Below are 21,008 nucleotides of genomic sequence, written 5' to 3' on the forward strand. Positions count from 1 at the left end.
TCTGTGATTAACCCATAAGAAAAGTTGTAACAAGAATTTCCCACCTGACTAACACAGCTGGCCTGACTGAGTGTGCTCACTGCTCTCATATAGCTCTGATTCCTTGAGCGAAACTTTGGGGAATTGTAGTTTGCAGAGGGATCCAGGTTGTGACCCCCAGGCACGTCACTTGCAGTTTGAAGGTAGCTCTGACTACAAAGGAAAGAGGAAGAAAAAAGGAAAGGGTGTAAAACTATAGATGGAATCAATTAGGAGACTAAAGACAGTAATTCGCTGAGACTCACAAATCCATTCCCCAGGGTCAAAAATCTTTCTCAGTATAGAGCAGCATAGATCTCGTGTAGTCAAGCGCCTTAACACAAGCAGAGAATCTGTTTGCAGTTCTGCCACCTGGATGCTATGAAATTTTAAATACCTTTACCGTGTTTAAACATCATCAATCCTCCTGATTATTAATGTTGAACTTTCCCAAAAGAGAATGTCTAGGTCAACAAGAACAAGAGGCAGAGCTAAAGCATAAACCAAAGTAACCCAAAATGTCTCTTCATAGATAAAATCTGTTACTTGTCATCTGTTCTTCATCAAGGTGTTAGGCATCAAGAGACCTTTTATTTTCAAAGGATTGATATATTTTAGCAAAAAAAAAAAAAAAGAAAAAAAAAGGATTAATAAGGTACCCCTGCACAAAGCTTTAGAAATGCTTTCCTTATATCTCCCAGTTTAGAGGACTGGGACCATAATACAATGCTGAGCCCCCTTCACTGTGCTTTCACTACAGGGGTATGTTAGTCTTTATGTCTCATGTCATATATCTTGATCATTTATCATGCCAGGAAAATAAAGGGAGCCTGGGAAAATAACTGTGCTTTATTTTGAATGCAGAATTTAATTAAAAAAAAAAAAAAAGAAAAAAAAAAAAGATGTGTATGAGGTCTACCAGAGTTCTCAGAAAGTCTGAAAAAAATGTTTTAGGAGTCTTGTGTTGTTCCTCCCTAAACAGGAGTGCAGAAATTAAAGAATATATCTGGAGTTTGGAGTTTTTTGGAATTTCATGTGGTAAAGAGGCACTTCTAACATTTATTCCTTAAAGGTAGCTTTAACAGAAATGCAGTTTCTGTGAAAAATGGATTTGCACCAGTTAAATGCCTATCAGTATTGGCAATACAGTTATTTCAGGCCAAGTTGGCAGCTACCCAGTGCAGCAGTGGCTGCGATGTGTGCCAGGGCACGTTCCCCTTTCAAGGGGAACTTTCCTCTCTGGAAGGACCAGACCACTCAGCAAGTGAGAAAGCAACAATTTTCATTTCTGGTGTGAAGAGTGTAACAAAACATGACCTTGCTTCTTATATTTAAGAAACATCAAGCATGACCACAGGCCAGTGCTTGAGGAAGGAATCATCAGCCTTCCTTGCTAAGTGGGCACAAACCTGAGCTTGGGCTGGGCTGGAAGCAGTCCATGGGAGCACTCAGGGAGGAGTCTCAGGCCCTTTAACATGGTGCTGACTAAAGGACCAAGTAGCATTGAGCTCCCTGTGTGACCACCTTCTTTGATATCAGGCATGTAAGACAACCCAACATCCCCCACATCTCTAGCTGCAAGAGCAGATGGGATTATAGACCCCCTGACCTTACACTTGGGAGATCTGTTCTCAAACACTTCCATGTGTTATCCCTGCCATGGTCATTTCAGACCATGTTTCATGGTCAACACAGACATAGCTTTACTTCCTCAGTGCTTCAGCTAGCCTATGTGTTTCTCTAAAATGGGCTGCCTTTTATTTCTTCTTCTTCTTCAAAGAAAAAAAAAAAAAGACATTAATTTCATGAATTTTATTTTATTTTATTAATTTATTTATTGATTTTAATTTAAATTCTTAAGAAATCCCCCTGGAGGCGACACAATTTTTACTTCCTGCCTTTATTCTATGCCTTCCATAGAATACCTCTGTAACCTCAAGACACATTATAACAAAACTATGCTATAACTGCTAAAACCAAAATGAAAATGTATGAGATTGATGCATGCCTCTGAACGTAGGTTAATTAAATCATTACTGTCAAAATGATTTGCAGATTAAGATAGCTCACTGATAGTGGGTCTAATTTGGTGTTAAGTGATGAAAACAAGAACTGCAGCGGCATTTTTTTGTTCCCATAGGTATGAAGACAAATATAATAGATGAGGCAAAGTGATGTAGAGCCTCCCTATCTATATTTAGTTTCTGTATGTAACTAAACCTCCTTTCTTCTACAGGGAGCAGGCTGATGATTGTCACCCACTTTGTATCATCCTAAATCTTTGCATATGCTTTACTAAATCTGTCTAGTATTTCTAATTCAGAATTTTTCAAAATAGTTAGATGAGTCGCTTCTGGACCCTCTGCTTGCCATCAGGTGGCAAAACCTTGGATTCTGAGTTCAGAAGCAGTTTGTGAAAGAGGTAATTGAGGTTTCTAAATTAAAACATGGGCCACATTAAGAAAAGAAAAAGTCAATAGAATTAAATTATAAATAAATAATTATTTTATAAACTGCTTAGAAATTAATTAAACTGGCTCCTTTGCTAAGCAATGCTCAACAACATAGCATTTCATTATGGAGATACGGGTTCCTTCTGAGGTATTGCTATCATTACATACAACCAACAATTTATACAGAAATAATTTATTAAAGGAAGAAGCCCATGGTACTGCTAAACCGCTGAGTTTTGATGGATGAGTTTGGACATCACCTGATAGTTAAATCATTTTTCACTTATCAGAGGAGGGAAATTTATTCAAAGGACTGTAGCAAAATAAAAGAAATGTTACACATATTAGGCTGTAAAAGCAATTTCACATTCATTCAGTTAATACTTTGAACTCTTTTCTGATAAAAAGAAATGATTAGTTTTCACTTCTAAGTGAATTTGAGTGTAAGATATACACTCAAATTAATCCTCTAGGATAAATGTCTCAATGCATGGCAAAAATTATGATTGTGCTATAACCATGATCCAGAATCAAAATGTTTTTCATTCAAAAGTTACAGAAAGTTGCCTTCAAATATCATTATCCATTGTTCGAGGAACTTTTATTCTTGTCAACAATGCTACAAATACACACCGCATGTGTCTGAAGCAGCTGAACAGCAGCTGAACAACTTCAGCATGTAGTGCTGGGGGATTTCAGGCATTCCCTCTGTGGTCTTTACCACAGCACTTTGCAGAACTCACTTTGTCACTTTGTGTAGTGCTGAGCCTATGCTTTGTCATCACTGAGTTCAGATGCTGATGAACACCCAGGACAGTTTGCGGCTTGTTTCCTGAGGCCTGTGTCATCACTCTATGACTAACATTACTGTAAACTGCAATTACAGGACACAGTACTGTGCTGTGACTTATATAACAACTGGATGTTCTGCAGAAGACACATATTTTGGTCATTTGGTTAAAAGGTATGAATAATAGTAAAACAACATGGTTTCCTTTTTAGGACACCCTGAAATTCCTGATCTAGTGACTGATGTGGTCTTACACCTCATATCTATACCAAAGTCCAAGCAAATTAAACAAACTCCCTAGCTTCTCCCGACAAATTCAGATTGCTGGATAGCAGTACTTGACAGTGTAGGCAAACTAGTCAGAAAGAGGTCTCTGTCACCCTATTTCTTTTGTTTTGTTTGCCTGTATGACATTTTCTAATGAGCGATTGATATCATATACTTAATATTTTTTTCCACAAAAATAAATAAATAAATAACAAACCTGATAACTAATAAATAAACATTAATAAACAATAAATAAATAATGACAATAAATAATTAATAAATAATATATAATGCATGTAATAATATAAATAAAATAATGAATAAATAAATAAATAAATAATAAAACGAATAACTTTTTTACAGAAGTATGAACATGATGTCAATGAAGCAAATGTGGCAGACTTGCCACAACCACTACTTGATCTACTCACATACATTCAAAATAGTGATCACTCCCCAGAGTACCTGTTTTCTGCCAGATATTCATCTACCAGTGAACCCTGGGTCGAGGAAGTACCAAACATGAATTAACATCTTCCTAGGCCCGTAAAAGTTGCAGCAAGAAAGTTGCTTTCTGACTCTGAAAGGACTTATCATCAGGTTTATTAAGAGAGCATTGGATATATAGAAAATCCATTTTCTATCGAATTAATTTCTGGAATCATAATATTCTAGAATCACACCTTTATATTTGCATGATTATTCCTGCATTTGTCAAAAAATCTAAGAATGAATGGGAACATTAAAGAAGGTACAATCGCCTCTGTTTAAATCAGTACCTTCAATTCAGAAGTATCATTCTGGGACAAAAAGATAAAATTTGTAAAAAGAATTCATCTTGAGCACTGAAAAGGCAGGTGCATTAGGATTAGCAAGGTAGTATAAGTTATCAAAACCTATTTTATCAAGAGATTTGCATTTCAATGGATATTCATTTCTCTATCCGGATCTATCTTAACTATGTCTTTGTAGGTACATGAAATAACTCATCGACCAGAATCTAATGATTAAGCTTAGCTAGCAGTGCCATTGTACAGCAGCTGCGAGTCATACTGCGTCTCTGTGGATCCCTGCTGAAGTCAATAGAGCTCTGCATGAGGGCACAGATGTGCCTGCGTGCAGTCCATTGGAAAACTCGGAGTATAGACATTAAGCCTGATTCTCCCTTTGGAATAGCACAGCTAGTCTGGTTCTTTGAAAAACTGAAAGTACACATAAATCTGGAGAATTTAGTGCAGAATTTCTTTTCTAATCTCTGCTGTACAACAGCCTCCTTTTTGATCAGTGATAGATATGAGAATTTGGGCCAAATTAAATTTTTAAGAGGCCTATATATTTCATCATTGACCCATAGCCTTTTTTAAAAAGGTGTCTGAAATATATTGAACATTTGATTTATTACAAGAAAATGGTAGGAAAGAGGTGGAGACTGCTGTTTCCCTCCTTATGAAATGTCCACTAATCACTGGAAGGAGAGAACCCAGTAAGCAGGGATTTTGTACAATATGAACCAGAACAGAATGAGAGGAAATAATTCAGTACAATTAAAAAGCCTTATAGTTTTATACCTCTTTGCAAAGATACAGAGGATGTGGGCTTGATCAAACCTGTACTCCAAAACTTGCAACATGTGGATGTAATAAAAGTATGTTCTGGGAAATCTAAACTCAGAGCTATTGTCTGTAAGAGGTGACAGATGTGCACATATACCTAATCCTACAAGTCTTGTCCCAGCATCCTATTTTGAGCTTGCCCTAGAGATTAGGCAGCAAACTGGTCAGCAACAACAAAACTCAGTCAGATGCTACAATGAAAACCTAAAGGCATTTAAAGCATCATGTAGCAGTTCAGTAAAGGGATCTGAGGATGTAAGCAGAACTTAAATGTTGGATGTGTGTTCCTAAATCCCATTATGGTATGAAATATACAGGATTATTTTTTTTCAGGAAACCATTTCACTTTGTTTATTTTTTATTTGCTTTTTGTACACATATGTGTACACATGCATGAAATCATAATTAGGCAAAACAAATGCAAACTACAGACTATCAGGATTCAGTAAAGCATCTGAGCATGAGCTTAAGTTAAACTCACATGTCAGTCCATGGAAGCCAATAGGCCTTAAGCAAATAAGTGACTTTCTCATGCTGATGTTCAGGATATTAATGAGACTACATCATTTCTGAAACAAAACAAAACAAAACAAAACAAAACAACAAACAAAAATGCTGTAGATTTGGGAGAAAAGGAAATATATAAAATTTATGCCTTTTAACAAAAAGCACCTTATTTTCCAAATCCTTGCCTGAAGCAGAGAAGTGTTTCTACACACACACTTGATAGTTTATTTTTACTAAAAACTATACAAATGAAAAAAGCTGTTCTTGAATCATTTTTTTTCCAAATGAAAATAAAAGTAACATATCTGTTGAAAGAAGGGATGGATAAGCACCCTCCTATAAAAACAAAACAAAATGAAATACCAGGAACATATTTTCTTTTGGGTCTGAGTACTTATTCTTGTGAGACTGACCTGAATCTTACTGTATTTTCACCACAATCCATCACATAATTGCATTCTCCTGACAAAAACCTGATTTATTCCTGAGAATACTCAGCACTTTGTTCAGACCCTTTCTGTCCCTAATCCAGGGAAATAGGTTTCAGCTCTACAACATAAAGCTGGTATCCACTACAATAAGGCAGGAGATCTGGTTCAATTACTCCCTGGGTTTCAAGCAAACACTGGTGAAAGGCAACTGCGCTACTTCTAAGAGAACAACGTGTCTTACACTGCTTAAGAGAATTTCCTATTATTCTGCAGAGGAAGAAAGGGTAGGGACCTTCTTCTGACCCCATAAAAGATGCCTCCTAGGTAGCCAGATGACTAGTTGCCCTTCATCAGCATTCCCTCTTAACCCTGTGGACTAATCTAACCCAGATCTTATTGACTGTGGCAGAGAACACTATCGCTGTGCCAGTGGCCCACTGATTACATTATTAGTTGATAAGGCTTTGTAATTAGGCCTCAAACTCCCCTCAGTAAATCTCCAATTTCACCCCTCAGAGACTCTGAGTAGATGCTACTACACTACAGGGCCTCAGAAAGCTGCTAATGAAGTGTGTAATGAGGCTTTTTAGAGTCAGAAGATTGAGGAAAAACACAAAGATAAATAAAAAGCATATAAAAGATGAGGATTACTTTTCTAGTGATTTTTCTCATCTCTTCTTTTCAAAACATACCACAGGAACAGCTTCTAAGCCATTCCTACTTTAAAATGCAGAAGAGGATTTAAGGGTAAATTGAAGTTTACCATTTAAAAATTAAAAGAAAGAGGCTTGCAGCAGTGGTTTGCAGCAATGGATACCATAGAAATATGATGTTTTTCTAGCAAGGAAGCTGTACTTAAACTCTCAATCTGTGAAGACTTTTGCAGCACCCCAGCTTCTCCACATGTGAACACTTATCTACAGCCTGCAATATCAAGATGCTTCTCTGTGCATCTACCGAACAGTATTTTGCTAGGAGAAACCCCCACAAATCTGTCCATCACTGGAGGGCATGGCATTGGTACTGTCCTGGGCAAAGAGAGATGACATATTGCAGATGACACCAAGTTAGGTGCGTGTGTCGATCTGCTCGAGGGTAGGAAGGCTCTGCAGGAGGATCTGGATAGGCTGTACCGATGGGCTGAGGTCAACTGCATGAAGTTCAACAAGGCCAAGTGCCGGGTCCTGCACCTGGGGCGCAACAACCCCAAGCAGAGCTACAGGCTGGGAGATGAGTGGTTGGAAAGCTGCCTGGCAGAGAAGGACCTGGGAGTATTGGTGGATAGTTGGCTGGATATGAGCCAGCAGTGTGCTCAGGTGGCCAGGAAGGTCAACAGCATCCTGGCTTGCATAAGAAACAGTGGTCTAGGGAAGTGATCGTCCCCCTGTACTCGGCTCTGGTGAGGCCGCACCTCAAGTATGGTGTTCAGTTTTGGGCCCCTCGCTACAAGAAGGACATCGAGGTGCTTGAGCGAGTCCAGAGAAGGGCGACAAAGTTGGTGAGGGGTCTGGAGAACAAGTCCTATGAGGAACGGCTGAGGGATCTGGGTTTGTTCATCCTGGAGAAGAGGAGGCTCAGGGGCGACCTTATCACTCTCCATAGGTACCTTAAAGGAGGCTGTAGTGAGGTGGGGGTTGGTCTATTCTCCCATGTGCCTGGTGACAGGATGAGGGGGAATGGGCTGAAGTTGTGCCAGGGGTGTTTTAGGTTGGATATTAGGAAGAACTTCTTTACTGAAAGGGTTGTTAGACATTGGAACGGGCTGCCCAGGGAAGTGGTGGAGTCACCATCCCTGGAGGTCTTTAAAAGACGTTTAGATGTTGAACTTAGTGATATGGTTTAGTGGAGGACTTGTTAGTGTTAGGTCAGAGTTGGACTTGATGATCTTGAGGTCTCTTCCAACCTAGACAATTCTGTGATTCTGTGAAAGGACAGAGGCTTGGTCTAATGCAGAACTTCCAAACTTCTTTTGTTTTCACTTATGTTGTACATGTGCTGTAGTTAGCACAAATGGTTACAAGTGGTATGACTTTTATATTTCTTTTTAACAGAGATTTCCCACATGTCCTAGAGGTGTTCCATGTTTCCTGCTGAGCCAAGGGTTCTGGCAGATAAGCGCTGTCAGATCTTGTTGCAGTTTAACCCCCTTTCTGTGAACTTTGACAATATTTTTGTTTCCAAAAGAGAGTCTGCAGAACAGAACATATGGACCTGCTTTGGGCCATAGTCCAGATATTCTTTAAGTCAGAATAAATCATTATGACCACAGAGAGATGCAATCTCTCACTCTGAAAAAAGGAAGGGCAGGGATAGGTTATTTTTAACTCAGATCACTGCTTTAATTTGGTTTAACCTTGAGCCCAGAAAACACTTGTGGGTCAACCATTTTAGGTAAGATTTAGGCATATCAGCTTAAACTACTGAATAAAGTGGTTTTGCAGGTGCAAAAAGTGAAGTGAAGTGTGACTGTGAAGTGGCTGAAATCTAGACATGCACAGTATTCTTCAAGTGTGCTGTGAACTTTAATAATATCTGATACATTTGAGTGGAACAATGCTGCTTTCTCTGTAAATGTGATTTCTCCATAAACGCGATTTATGAGACACTCTCTTCCATAAATGGCTAGGAGATTGCATAGGAGAATAGACGGAGAATAGAGCCAAGAGAAAATAAAGCACCACTGATATCGTACTGTGGTTGTCCACCAAATAATTTGTGCTAAGGCAGATTTCCTTCCTCACTGAAACACTACATTTTTATAGTACCTATCTGTTTACATGCCTTTCTGTCTGCTCACCCATCATCTTAAGGTATCAGGACTACCAGCTGCCACAATAATGTCTGCCATTAGAGGATCAGGAAACAAAAGTACATATTGCTGTCACTGTTTTTATTTTATTGCAGTTTAATCTATTTCATCTTTATGTATGCAGTATCCAGTTTCCCATGAGTCACTTCAGAGCATAATGGAAAACTTCAGCACAGCACAATTATTCATTCGCATGAGTGATACCAGTATGATCTTCAAATAGAGCATGTTAACTTTGGGCTAAATGCTATTGTTATCCCTTTTGACTAAATGGTTAGACAGTTTTCAGAGTCTTTCACAACACTTCAAAAAGGAGATACTGAAAATGGAACTTGCTATTTCTACAGTGGTATCCTGTTCATTTACATAATCAGTATATTAAGTCCTCTTTTCCTGAATATTAGAAGCATCAAATAACTGGAACATTTCCTTCAGTCATAGAGTATTTTTTTCTCATACATAGACCAAAATTCTTGTTTTCTTTTCAGCTTTCCTTTCCAGATCTCTCAGCTTCTATCTCTCAGCTTTGCTTGTTTTAGTCACAAATACAGGAAAACAACATTTACTAGGTTACAAATCAAGTAGGTCAGTCTCTCTTCAATATTTGTTTAGGATATTCCCTTTATTTCAGCTACCATTTCTGTTAACTGCTCATCTGTTTTGACCTTTATTATAAATAAAAATACCTAGCAACATGGGTATGTTGTACCTTCTACAAGCTATTTTCTGCAGACTACCTATCATCACAGTAGACTACCTATCCATCCCCAGTAGCATCACAGCACAGCAAAAAAACAATGGACTGATACAAAAAGCCTTGCATTTCACCTCTGAAACACCTATAGTTGTTCACAGGATACCAAAACTGATATCCAAAAGATTTTGTATGCCTAATCATAAAACAAACAAACAAAAAAAAAACACCAACAAACCAACCAACAAACCAACCAACCAAAAAAAAAAAAAAAAAAGTTTAATAGTTTTCCCCATGACTACTGTGAGTCTTGATAATTTCCATGATAAATGGGACTGCTGGCACTATTCCAAGAAAGGGAAAAGTTGGAAAGGAAGCAGATTCAAGTATGTGTCTTGTCTCCAGCACAGGAAGCCTTATTGTATTATATTTCACTCAAATGCAATTTCATAATAATAATGAATTATACTGGCCTTTGACTTGATGTTATAGTAGCAAATAGTGTGACATACTACTTATTCTTTTCAAACAATATTCACAAAGAAAGAGTTGAAATACATTTATCTTCAGTGAGTAATCTATAGATATCCAGGTGCATTTAATTTTTGAAAAATCCAGGAAAATTTGAGTCACTTAGACTATATTTTTACTCAGAAACAGCCTAGCTGTTTCTCTCTGCACCTTCGGCTAACTGACCTGTATGGTTAAACTTTCTTATCCTGTAGAGAGGGTGGCTGGATCCAACAGGATTAGTCCCTGAAATGTGCCTGGATGCTACCTAGCAGAGACCCAGGTGGCCTAGGCTGCACCTGGGCCATGGATCATGCTGCTGTGCTAACAGTGTGACAGTGGTGGTGATCTGATGGCAGTGTTTGGGTACGTGCCCTGCAACTCCCACCTGCATAAAACACCAGTGGGCAGGCCCTGACTTTCTTTTTAATTCCCACTTTACATGGGAAATATGCTCCATGAGTTTTTAAAAGACAAGATCTCAGAATTTTAATGCTTCTGTTAAATCACATTTATCTATTTGTATGTTGTTAAACAAAATTATTTATTCATACGAATATGCATTTTTATAGTTCATAAATTTTTAATGTTCAATTTGCTAAATCTTTGATCAACATGAACCAATAAAATAGGGGCTTACCTTTGTCAAAATAGAAGCAGGAATTAAATTGGTGAAAATTCCATGAAAAGATACTTGATAAAACTCAGAGGAGAAACATGCATTTGTATCAAAGTTCTGTTGAGGGTTAAGTGAAAACTTGTCTAGTTTCCTTTTTATCCTCTTCAGGATAGTGACAGAAAACTAGGCACATTCTCATGAAGCCCACCTATTGCAGCAAATGCATCTTTTTGTACCACTGAAATTATCAGTATTTATATTACAGGTTTGCTGGTGCTCTGTCAGACCCCGGTTCTGAGCTATCCTGTCCACCCAAGCAAAGGACTAAGAGACTAAAAGCCCCATTTTATTTCTGTGCATTAGCTCCCTCCACCCTAGTAAACAAGCTAAAAAGGCAGCTAATGCAGCTGACATCTCGAATTATGTAATTTCTCATAATACATGCCAGAAATGCTCTTCAGTCCTGCTATACATACAGGAATGTTGTTCAAAACCTTGGCTTCTGGCTTGGCAGCGTGATCAGCGGTACAAAGGGCACTCAGCATGCAAGGGGGATTGCTGAGCTGTGTGGGAGGAGGGAGGAAGGCTCCATAACCATTACCCCTTGATATACCTTTCATATCAATCTGCCAGACTTAACAGGTAACCACAGTGAGACAGAGAAGGACTGGAAGGAGACAGCTTGTGGTGAAAACCCAGGTTTAGCATCAGCACTTTGTATTTCTGTGAGACAAGAAATTTTCTGTCTGTCTGCTTGCCCAAAGAGCTGCATAATGTCAAGGGCTTCTGGAACTTGCAGATTTTTGCAAGGCAGACGTACAAGAACCAGAATAGTTGTCACATTTCTGTCTGAAGTTCACTTGAAAAAATGTCTATGGCAGGCTGGCAGATTCAAGGTACTGCCCCTCAGTTTAAGGATTTAAAGATATGTCAGCAACAGGCTGGATGTTCAGTTATTTCTAGTGCAGTGTTTACGACAAATTCTCCACAGCTCCCTGAGTAGTATATAACAGTATCACAAAAAGCGTCCTCCTTTTCCTACTGCGGTTAGCGGTAAATATGCTATTAAATATTTTGGGACCAGGACCAGGCACAGCTGTCAACCCCACTATACCACATCAACATTGCACAGGGTTTTTAATCAACTATATTTTGAATTCTATATTTTTAACATGGAAAAATGACAGAAGACACACCATTTGACATTGACCTCTGCCTTCAGAGTTTAATGGATTAGAAAAAAATATCTTTCCTTTTCAAACATTATTTTTTTTTAAATATATATGTCTCAAGACCCAGCCTGGATCTGTTCTTGGGCTGTGCAGGTGTAGGGTAGGTGCCGAGACCTGCTGCTCACTTAAAAATTTATGCTTTTACCTACCTTAGGCTGGAGGAGGGCTCTACCATAGTCCAAAACAAGGAAGAGAATAGGAAAATATTTTATTTGGATCAAGTACTTGGAAAGTTTGTACTGTCTCCGAGCAAAGCTTTTAGCCTGTGTTCCTAGTGAAAAAGCTCATGGATGTGGTGCTAGCTAGCAAGGTTACTGAATGAACTGTCATCTGAGATTGTATGTAGTCTCCCAAGTACTTCCATCTCTGACAGCACACATGTGTCTCCAATTCTTCTGGAGCTGGATTCCATAATCCACCTGGTCGCCGACAAACCATCTGCCCACCCACTAATCTAGCAGATCCTGTTGCCTTATCACCTCTAAAAGTTAAACCTGTTGACATGATAACCAATATCACCATGCAGTATCACTGATACGCAAATGTCAACTCTAAAGCAACATGGGGATTATTTTGTCAATGCTTGGAATGCACACAGCAAGGCAGATTCCAGGACACAGAGCTAAGACTAGATGGATGTTTGGCTTTCCCTGTTAGTCACTAGATAACACTGGTGTTCCCTGACACTTTGGTTTCTAACTGGTGAGATACTTGCTATTCTCCTCAGACTCAGTGGCCACATCTGTTAAATACATTAACTAGTGCCAGTGCCTGTCCTCTGGCCTTGAAGCCAGCTGGTGTTGTCCAGCCATGACCATGCTCTTTACCCTCCGAAACAGAATGGCTGCATCCAAGCTGCCTTCTGGGAATGATCCCTGGCCTACACCACTGCCCAGGCATTGCCCAAGCAGTGTCTGGGACAGTGCCCAGAGGCCCAAATGAGAAGCCTGCCAAGGGACCACAACAAAATCCTGTCAGCCTTTGTGATCGGGTTTCTGTGCTCAGGCCTCTTCTCTGGTACTCTTTAATTTACTAGCAGGAATACAGCTGGTTGATGTACATCTGAGAAAGTTGTCTACCTCCTTTTCCCCATTGCCTTCAGAAGAATCACTCCTAGCAGACTGTGGGCATTAGATCACTCTCCCTTACCCCACAGGGATATCTGCCTTTTTTCAGGACCCACAGCTTTCATAGCCACTTAGAAAATCAAGGACCGATGTATTCAAGAAATATGCCTTTGCGCTTCAAACACCAAATTCAACCCAGATACAATGACTAATAGTATCACAGATTTGAGTATTGATTCCAATCACTGCCTTTAAAAGCTTGTCTTCTGGTCTTTGGAAATCAGCCTGGTAAAGGTCTGACAGCAGTACTCATGGTGTAGGCCATGCTTCATCTTTGGAACTAATATTTCAGCAAATACTTCAGATTCAGAATTTGGTTTAGTTGCCTCAATGCAGGCATCTGGCACCCTTTGAGGTGGTATCCTGACTGGATTTTATCAAGAGCAGTCTTGTTTCATGATATCTCAGAAATCTTACACCATCTCACAGTACAAACATCTTTCTTTATGAATCTGAATGGAGCCTACAGAGTTGCATAAGCAAGCTATACAAAACAATATAGTTGCTAAGTGTTCTCTTCCATAGTGAAAGTTGGTACTTTTCTTCTAGATTGCAAGCTAAATAATTCAATTTAATTAAGCCAGGGGGATTTTTTGCCTGAGGTTTCTGTTTCGTTTCACTTTATTTGATGAAAGGATGAGTCATTATGGTATACTATGCATGGTATTATCAACAGAACAATAAACAACAATCAAAGGTTTCACTCTTAATTTCTTCATTTTATGTATTTCTTCCAGGCAAAAAGATCAATTTTCTAAGTTGTGAGAAACACCCAATCACATTAATAGAAGCAGATTTGAAATGTGGCTACCACCTTTAAATTGTCTTCTGAAGTACACTTACAGATTACTCAGAAAAACAATATATTGAAAGCTTGAAAAGAGAAAAACAAAGATCTATTGGAAAACAAATAAAACTATGCATTTTCCTATAGTCTTAAAATTTGCGTTAGTTATTTAATAGGTTGTATTGCAGGTAGTATGAATGCAAAAAAAAAAAAAAAAGAAAGAAAGAATCCCCCCTCCGCCCAATGTGTCAAATGTATATGCTACAATATAGCTGATACACAGAGAAAGCACTGTATGGAAAATAGGACATAAGATGCCAAGTATATCTACAATTATCTTGTTGTTATTATAGCTATTATAGAATAGTGTACTTTCTATTTCAGAGAAAGCCATAAAATAACAAAGAATTAGAATAAAATAATCCTGCTAAAGAATATTCAGAATTCTAGAGATTTAATATAAAGATGAATATATTTCCTTTAGTAGAAATAATAAACTCTTCCTTAAGTAGCATGTTTGTTACATGAATGGAGGAAGATAGCAGTTTTTCATCCACTAATCAAGAGAATTAAACCACTAATCAAGTCAATTTAAAATGAAGTAAGACATAGTTAGCTTTTTACCGACTACCTTCTCTCATGGATACTGACCACTGTCAATAAGACACAAAGAAAAATGGCCTAAGTCATATCAATTTTCAGAAAGGTTTATAACATGGTATAATAAAACTCACTTTTGATGATCTCCCAGTGGTCTTTGTCCAATGGATTTTAATAATGACTCGGGTCGAACTGCTAATTTTGGTGATGTCTTGGGGCTAGTATCAGAGTCTCCACTTTCTTCATCTCCCATGGCCTTAATATAGCTCCCACTTCTCATTCTTCTGCAGGGTATCTCTTCATCTTTCCCACTGGCAGGATATCCTCCCCATTCATCCTGAGGTACCTAATAGAGATCACCAAACACACATACAAAATGTGCATTTTTTCATATATTTAAATACTTCTTTCTATTTCTCATTTTACACTGACAAGTTGTGAATTTTTTATTCTTCAGAAATAAATCACCTAGAAAGAAATTCTAAGGCCCACAAGCGATTTGGTGCTCAAGTCCAATTGCAGGATGGGAAATGTTCAATCCATAAATGTTAGAACCTAGGAGACAAGCAAGTCATTATTTGTGAGCTCAGCCACAATATCTATTTGTGCACATGCTCTAAAATGCAGGAAATCTTAACCTCTTAAAAGTTTGCACGCAGATTTTCATCTAATAAACATTAGGTTGATCACATGTCTCAGACATAAAACTCATTGAAAGCTGCACACTTTATAATATTTTGCCCCCTTTCCTGATATGGGGCTTTCTCAGATTTTCAGGATGAAGCATTTAAATTAAGCTAAGACATGATTTTTGCATAAATGGACAGGATTCTGATTCAGGGCAAACTTCTGGAAAAAAAAAAAGGCAAATGTGGCAATCTGTCTTTTTTCTTATTTAGCAACTGCAAAATACTTCATAGAGATGGTGACATATCAGGAATGTAGTCAGTTAATTATTAATACATTGAAGCTGAGGCTCCTTTCATACAGTTGAGGTGGTTTTTCAAATAGTAAACCTGGTGGTCAGATAATTCATATCTGGTGGGTGTATATCTGTCTGTAGTGGCAACAAATTGAACAGGAGTAGAATTTCCAATCCCCAGTGAAATTAGCCTTGTTTATAGAGTTACGGATAAACTCAGCAAGTCTGTCTGTCAATATTGCATAGTCTTTGCTTTTTGTTTAATCTTTCAAGATGCTGACTCCTCTGGTCCTAATCCAGTAATTTAAGCATTTACTTAACTTAAACGATATAAGCAACTCGCTCCAATCCATTATAATGACTCATGGTTAAAAAGAAGGATGCAACCGAACACTTTGGGAGACCAGGGTTGATGCACTTGGCAGCATCAAATACTTTATCAGCATAATGACTTCATATATATTACACTGTACAATGACATTATTTACCAATACGACAAATCAGATCTTCAAGTTAAACAGATATATTAGGAGTTTCTGCAGAGCAGGATGCCAAATAAAGATTTTCAAGTCAAATAAGTTGTAGACCTACAGAGAGAGTTCACTGTGGAGCTGAAGTAAATGTTCCCATTGATTTCAGCAGGACTGGAAATCAGATTTAAAGAACTAACATGATCTCCCTGTCATCCTTACTGCCCTTTCAAGATACATGAATTAGCCACACACCACATGAACAGAACTGATGGTTTGAGTCCCACAAAAGGACTGAAAGTGAAAAATGAAATTTTTAAAGACCGTGAACAAGTAAAGATAGAGATATTAAAGAAACAAACTCGGGAGAGAAGAGGGACTGAAGATACTGTCAGATTAGTTGAGATGAAACAGATCACAAAGATCAGAAAACTGTTGGAGAGAAATACCAGACAAATATTATGAGTTCTATTTTTATATGAAATAACAAGATGGAGGATGTATTTAAATGAAATACAATGTAGATCATGCAAGGAAACAAACCTTATTCAGCTTTGGATGGTGATTGGAAGGGAAACATGAGAAATTTTCCCAAACTTGAAGCCTGTAAATATGATACATAATCCAAATTGTTATTCTAAAACCTAATATATATGAAATTAATGTCAGAGGAAGGATTTGGGGGATTCTGGGAGACCTAAGAGATATTTACATGTAACAATTGTTGTAGTAGCTAGACTCCTAAAATAAAAAGAAAATAAACATATTTTATAAAGCTTTGTTGTTCACAACCACCAATACTGGTAACTGTAAAAGTCTGAATTGGAGTACTATATTAAGAAAAATTAACTGATATCATACAAACATGCTCCCGCTTTTAATTCTTCTTTATTATCTCAGTATCAACAAAGTTAAAACCAAGATTCCAATGCTGAAAAACTTTTCATGGACATCTAGATGAGTGAGCTATACTGTGCAATTTTCTGTATTAAAGCTGAATTATTATGTTTAATCTCAATACTTTCTTTAAAAAACATATGTGTTCTTTTTTAATAGAATAATTATTTTGGCTTGAATTTTTTCTCCTTCATTTTAGATTAAAGATATTTAAATATAAAGTTTAAAAAGACAGATCAGCAACTTATTAGTTACTCATGCAAAAAGTGATTAATTTCTCAATGTTTTTGTCTGAAATTCCACATTCAAATAACTAGATAAGGATTGGATTTAAATGAATAAACACAAACTATTTGCTGCTTGACACTGAAATCTTATTTTAAAAGATAGGGATGAATGATTTTTCACATTAAAGAATTTAAAAAATAAGTTTCTTTACTGTGATAGAGCTTTATGAGAACAAATCTTACAATTATGTGCCTGTTTTTGTTGATTACACTTCTTTAACTTTCTGAATTCATAACTTAAATGAATTCAGAAGAAACCTAAGAACTGAAAAATCCCTGCTCCATTTGTGCTTGTGATGTACTCACTGTATGCACAAATGCACCAAGAATTCTTTTCCAACCAGAGTTGACTGTCTACACTGGTTGTCTAGCATAGAAGACTTTATGGTTGAGAAACAAGCATTATTTACAATTAATTAATACTTTTTACCCTTGAGCCATTCAAAGGAACAGAACCCAGTGAACACAAGGGTAACGGTCCTGGAGCCTGGTAAGGAAGTTTCACAACACATTCTTTCAGGGTTCATATAGAGCCTATGAAAACATATGGAGTCCTTCTGCTGTCTTCAGAAGCCAATGAAAAGGCCCTTGACATTGTTTTTTATCATGGTCTGAAAACACAAGCAAAATTTGAGTCCTAGTTTGGCCAGCACTGGTTCATCATTCACTTTAAATGATGGATTTAATACTTGGAAAAATCCAGCCCATTTCAGAGCCCAGCATAGCTTTAAAGAAAAGCTGAAGTGTTATAATAGTGTGGGAAAAATTTTTCTTTATATTGAAGTGTTAACAAAAGTGTTTTACAGCGACTGCGAGGGTCATTACATGTATATTTTTCAAAACATGAAAAGTGCTTTACAGCTTGCAGAAATACTTCCTTACAATAGTTACCAGTCCCTGAAATTCCCATCTGCAGGGTTTGCAGCTGCTAATTGGGAATAATTACCCTAATTATCTACTTGCATATAGCAATGAGTGCTGATATTTATAATGTCTAAAAAGCCTTCCTCCTGTTCTAGATGTTAACATGAATCCTTGTGTATGCAGTTTTTATCCACAGAGGAGTTAGACTGCATATTACCATATGAATTTCCTTTTGTAAGAACAACGAGCTGACAAGGTCTAGATCTTTGCATTTAATTTTGTCACCGGCTGCTGATTTGGTTATAACTACTGTGGAAAATGATGAGTCTCTTTCATAAATTTTATGCACTGTTGCTGTGAGGAGCACAAGGAGGTTCGGGAAATGTAGGACTTCTTAATTGTTCTGCTGCTGATTCACTGTGATATTTTTGGTTAGTTACCTAGGGCCAGTGATATTACAGCACCTGGTAGTTAAAACTTACCTCACTATGTTTTACGCAGCTGATCCTGAGAGTGAACTTCAGAACCTTAGCTAGGAGCCTAAACTTGCCATAAAAGGCATCTAGGAGAGTTAGCTCCTTCAAAATAGCATCCAAAAGAAACCAAACTATTTCCTTAATTAATAATTGCTGGAGTGCTTAGGAAGTAGAAGACTTAGGGCTGATAGATAAACTGGCATGCTCTTCACCTCTCTTTGTAAACCATCCCCTTTTCATGAAATGCTCACAGATTGCCTGGGGAGGGCTGCTTAGAAGATGACTTTGTATACAAGAAAGGGTGTGCTGCAGCCTCATGATCCAGGCTCTTGCCTAGTAAAAGGGAGATTAGTTATATTCCCTGGGATAAACACCCGCATGAATTTTATGTGCAAGGGTCTTTAGATAAAAACTGTGGAGAATCTTAACAAAGAAAGAAGTGCTCACTCCAGACTGCCTTATAATCTTCTGCTCAGAATGCTCTTTGGAGAATTGGGAATATGTAGGTTTGAACTGATGCATGCTCAGGAAGAAACTCAATTCATTTCTTAACTGTGAGATTCTACACTACAATTTCTCATATTTCCCTCTAATAGAAGAAAAGACACTACACTTGTGTTTTGTCAGATGTTGGTTTCGCATGTATTAGACCTGTCAGAAGAAGAGGGCAGAAGAAAGCCTGACTTTGGACAACTGATTGGAATTCCACAGTAGGTCTGTCTCCTGATTCTCAAATTGCAAAAATTCTGCATATGTAAGCAGAAGCATATTTCTGTGGAAAACAAGGATGAATTTACCAAGTATCTGGAAAAAAAAAATGTAATCATGGAATTGCTGAGACTGGAAGAGACCTCAGAGGTCTCTAATCCAGCCTCCAGCTCAAGGCAGGGTCAGATACATCATGTTAACCAGGACCAAGCCCAGCTGGGTTTTGAATATCTCTTGAGAATGAAGACTCCAAAACTTCTGCAGGTAACTTGTTCCAGTGTTTGACCATGCTCATGGTAGGAAAATCTTTCCTTACATCTAATCTGATACAGCCAATCTAGGCGCTCCTGTTAGCAGTGTGAATATCCAACTTTGTATCTAAAAAATACTGATGTCAAAACTGGAAGAATAAATGAATTATTCATTCATTTGGAATTTGACTATTTTTAATTTGAGTTTTCAGTTTTCAATTTAGTATTTAGCTAAAGAAGTCAAACCAGCAACTGCCACTGACATTTCAAAATAGATCTGCTTCTGTTGTTCCACCCACTTCAGTGGCATTTGCTCCCAACTCCACGAGTTTTAAAGGTGTTCCACCACAAAATTGCTGATCTGCTTAAAATATGGCATATCATTTTACTATCTAAAATGAAACACTTGTAGATATATGGTTTCAGCTGAGGGATTTATCACTTCTTCATATTTCTCATTCTAAAAGGTTAAAACAAGGATTACCTTCCTCAGAGGAGTCCTGTGAAATTTAATTAGCATGCAGATGTAACATGCAGCAAAATATTCATTTTAACTTATATCTTATTTTAGCAATATAAATTTCACAGAAGCAGAAGCTGTCTGTGTGTGAAATCAGACTACAGATGATAATAAGTATAAGATTTGAAACATTACATGGTAGATACATAGTTGTTATATTTTTATGCTTTCTCTGCCTGGTCAAGAAGCTGACCCAAAAAAAAGAACTAAATCTGAAATATAGGTAGGAGATTTTCTCTTAAATCAGGTCTTTGAGTAGTTTTAGAACAGTCTCTCGGCACTGCTGTAAACAGGTGAAACTAGACGATCTTGTGAGGCAGACATGGTTTAAGCATGGTAGAAAGTTTCCTTGATATTATAATGGGAGTTAGGAGCTGGATCTCCCGTTTTCAAAAATTTTGCTGAAAAGGGAATGCTGACCCTTTTTCTGCTATAATTTAAAAAAAAATCTTATGAAATTTTATAATTTTATAATGAAATTTTATAATTCTATAATTCTAAGAAAAAATTCTAATGACTAGAATTTTCTTCTAAAGTTAATAACATTAATGGCATTCCATTATTTACTGGCTGTGGATGTTAAGACCTATTGGCTTTTTACAGGATGGAAGAGTACACTGTGTAAAAATAAAGCCTTGTTTCAACTCCACCTTTCTCTGCGCACAATTTTATCTGGTTTTCCTAGGTTTCCTTTTTTTTTTTTTTTTAACTGTACTGATTCATTGTTCAAACTATGAATTATACAATGAACCCATTCAAAAATCTCTACAAAATATGTCAGGGACTCCTCCTCACCAATAACAATGCCAATCCTCTTAATTAGCTTTAATTTTCACATGCCACCCCCTACTCCCTGAACTCCTTGACAACTCAGACGCACGGAAAGATCTTTCAGCATTCCCCACAAGTTAGTCAACACCACCCATCAAGGCAAGAGCTAATCTTAGAAGGCAAGAGACGTCTTTGTCTTGCCAGCAACTCTCTCCAAGCTTTGATATGAATTGCCACAGTATCACAGGAAGAGGAAGAATATCACGTAGATACCAAACAACATAGGCTTTACAATGGGTTGAAAACAACAGCATGAATTCAGGAATCTGGGATCTGGGAATGGATAGATACCCATGCAGATCACAAAACATAAGCACAATACTCC

The 21,008-nt window shown here is 37.5% G+C and overlaps 1 protein-coding gene across 22 annotated transcripts in view; it reads right to left on the bottom strand.

Annotated features, from left to right (window-relative positions):
* DLGAP2 (DLG associated protein 2) overlaps positions 1-21,008 on the bottom strand; it is a 469,035-nt gene that overhangs the window by 63,734 nt on the left and 384,293 nt on the right. For all 22 annotated transcript variants that reach the window (XM_068678444.1, XM_068678448.1, XM_068678451.1 and 19 more), the window contains 2 exons: positions 14,592-14,803; positions 45-192 (listed from right to left, as the gene is read on the bottom strand). In XM_068678444.1, coding sequence (XP_068534545.1) covers positions 45-192; positions 14,592-14,803 — 360 coding nt within the window. The remainder of the gene's footprint in view (positions 1-44; positions 193-14,591; positions 14,804-21,008) is intronic.

The sequence above is a fragment of the Anas acuta genome, chromosome 3 (assembly GCF_963932015.1).
Source record: "Anas acuta chromosome 3, bAnaAcu1.1, whole genome shotgun sequence".
Taxonomy (NCBI): Eukaryota; Metazoa; Chordata; class Aves; order Anseriformes; family Anatidae; genus Anas; species Anas acuta.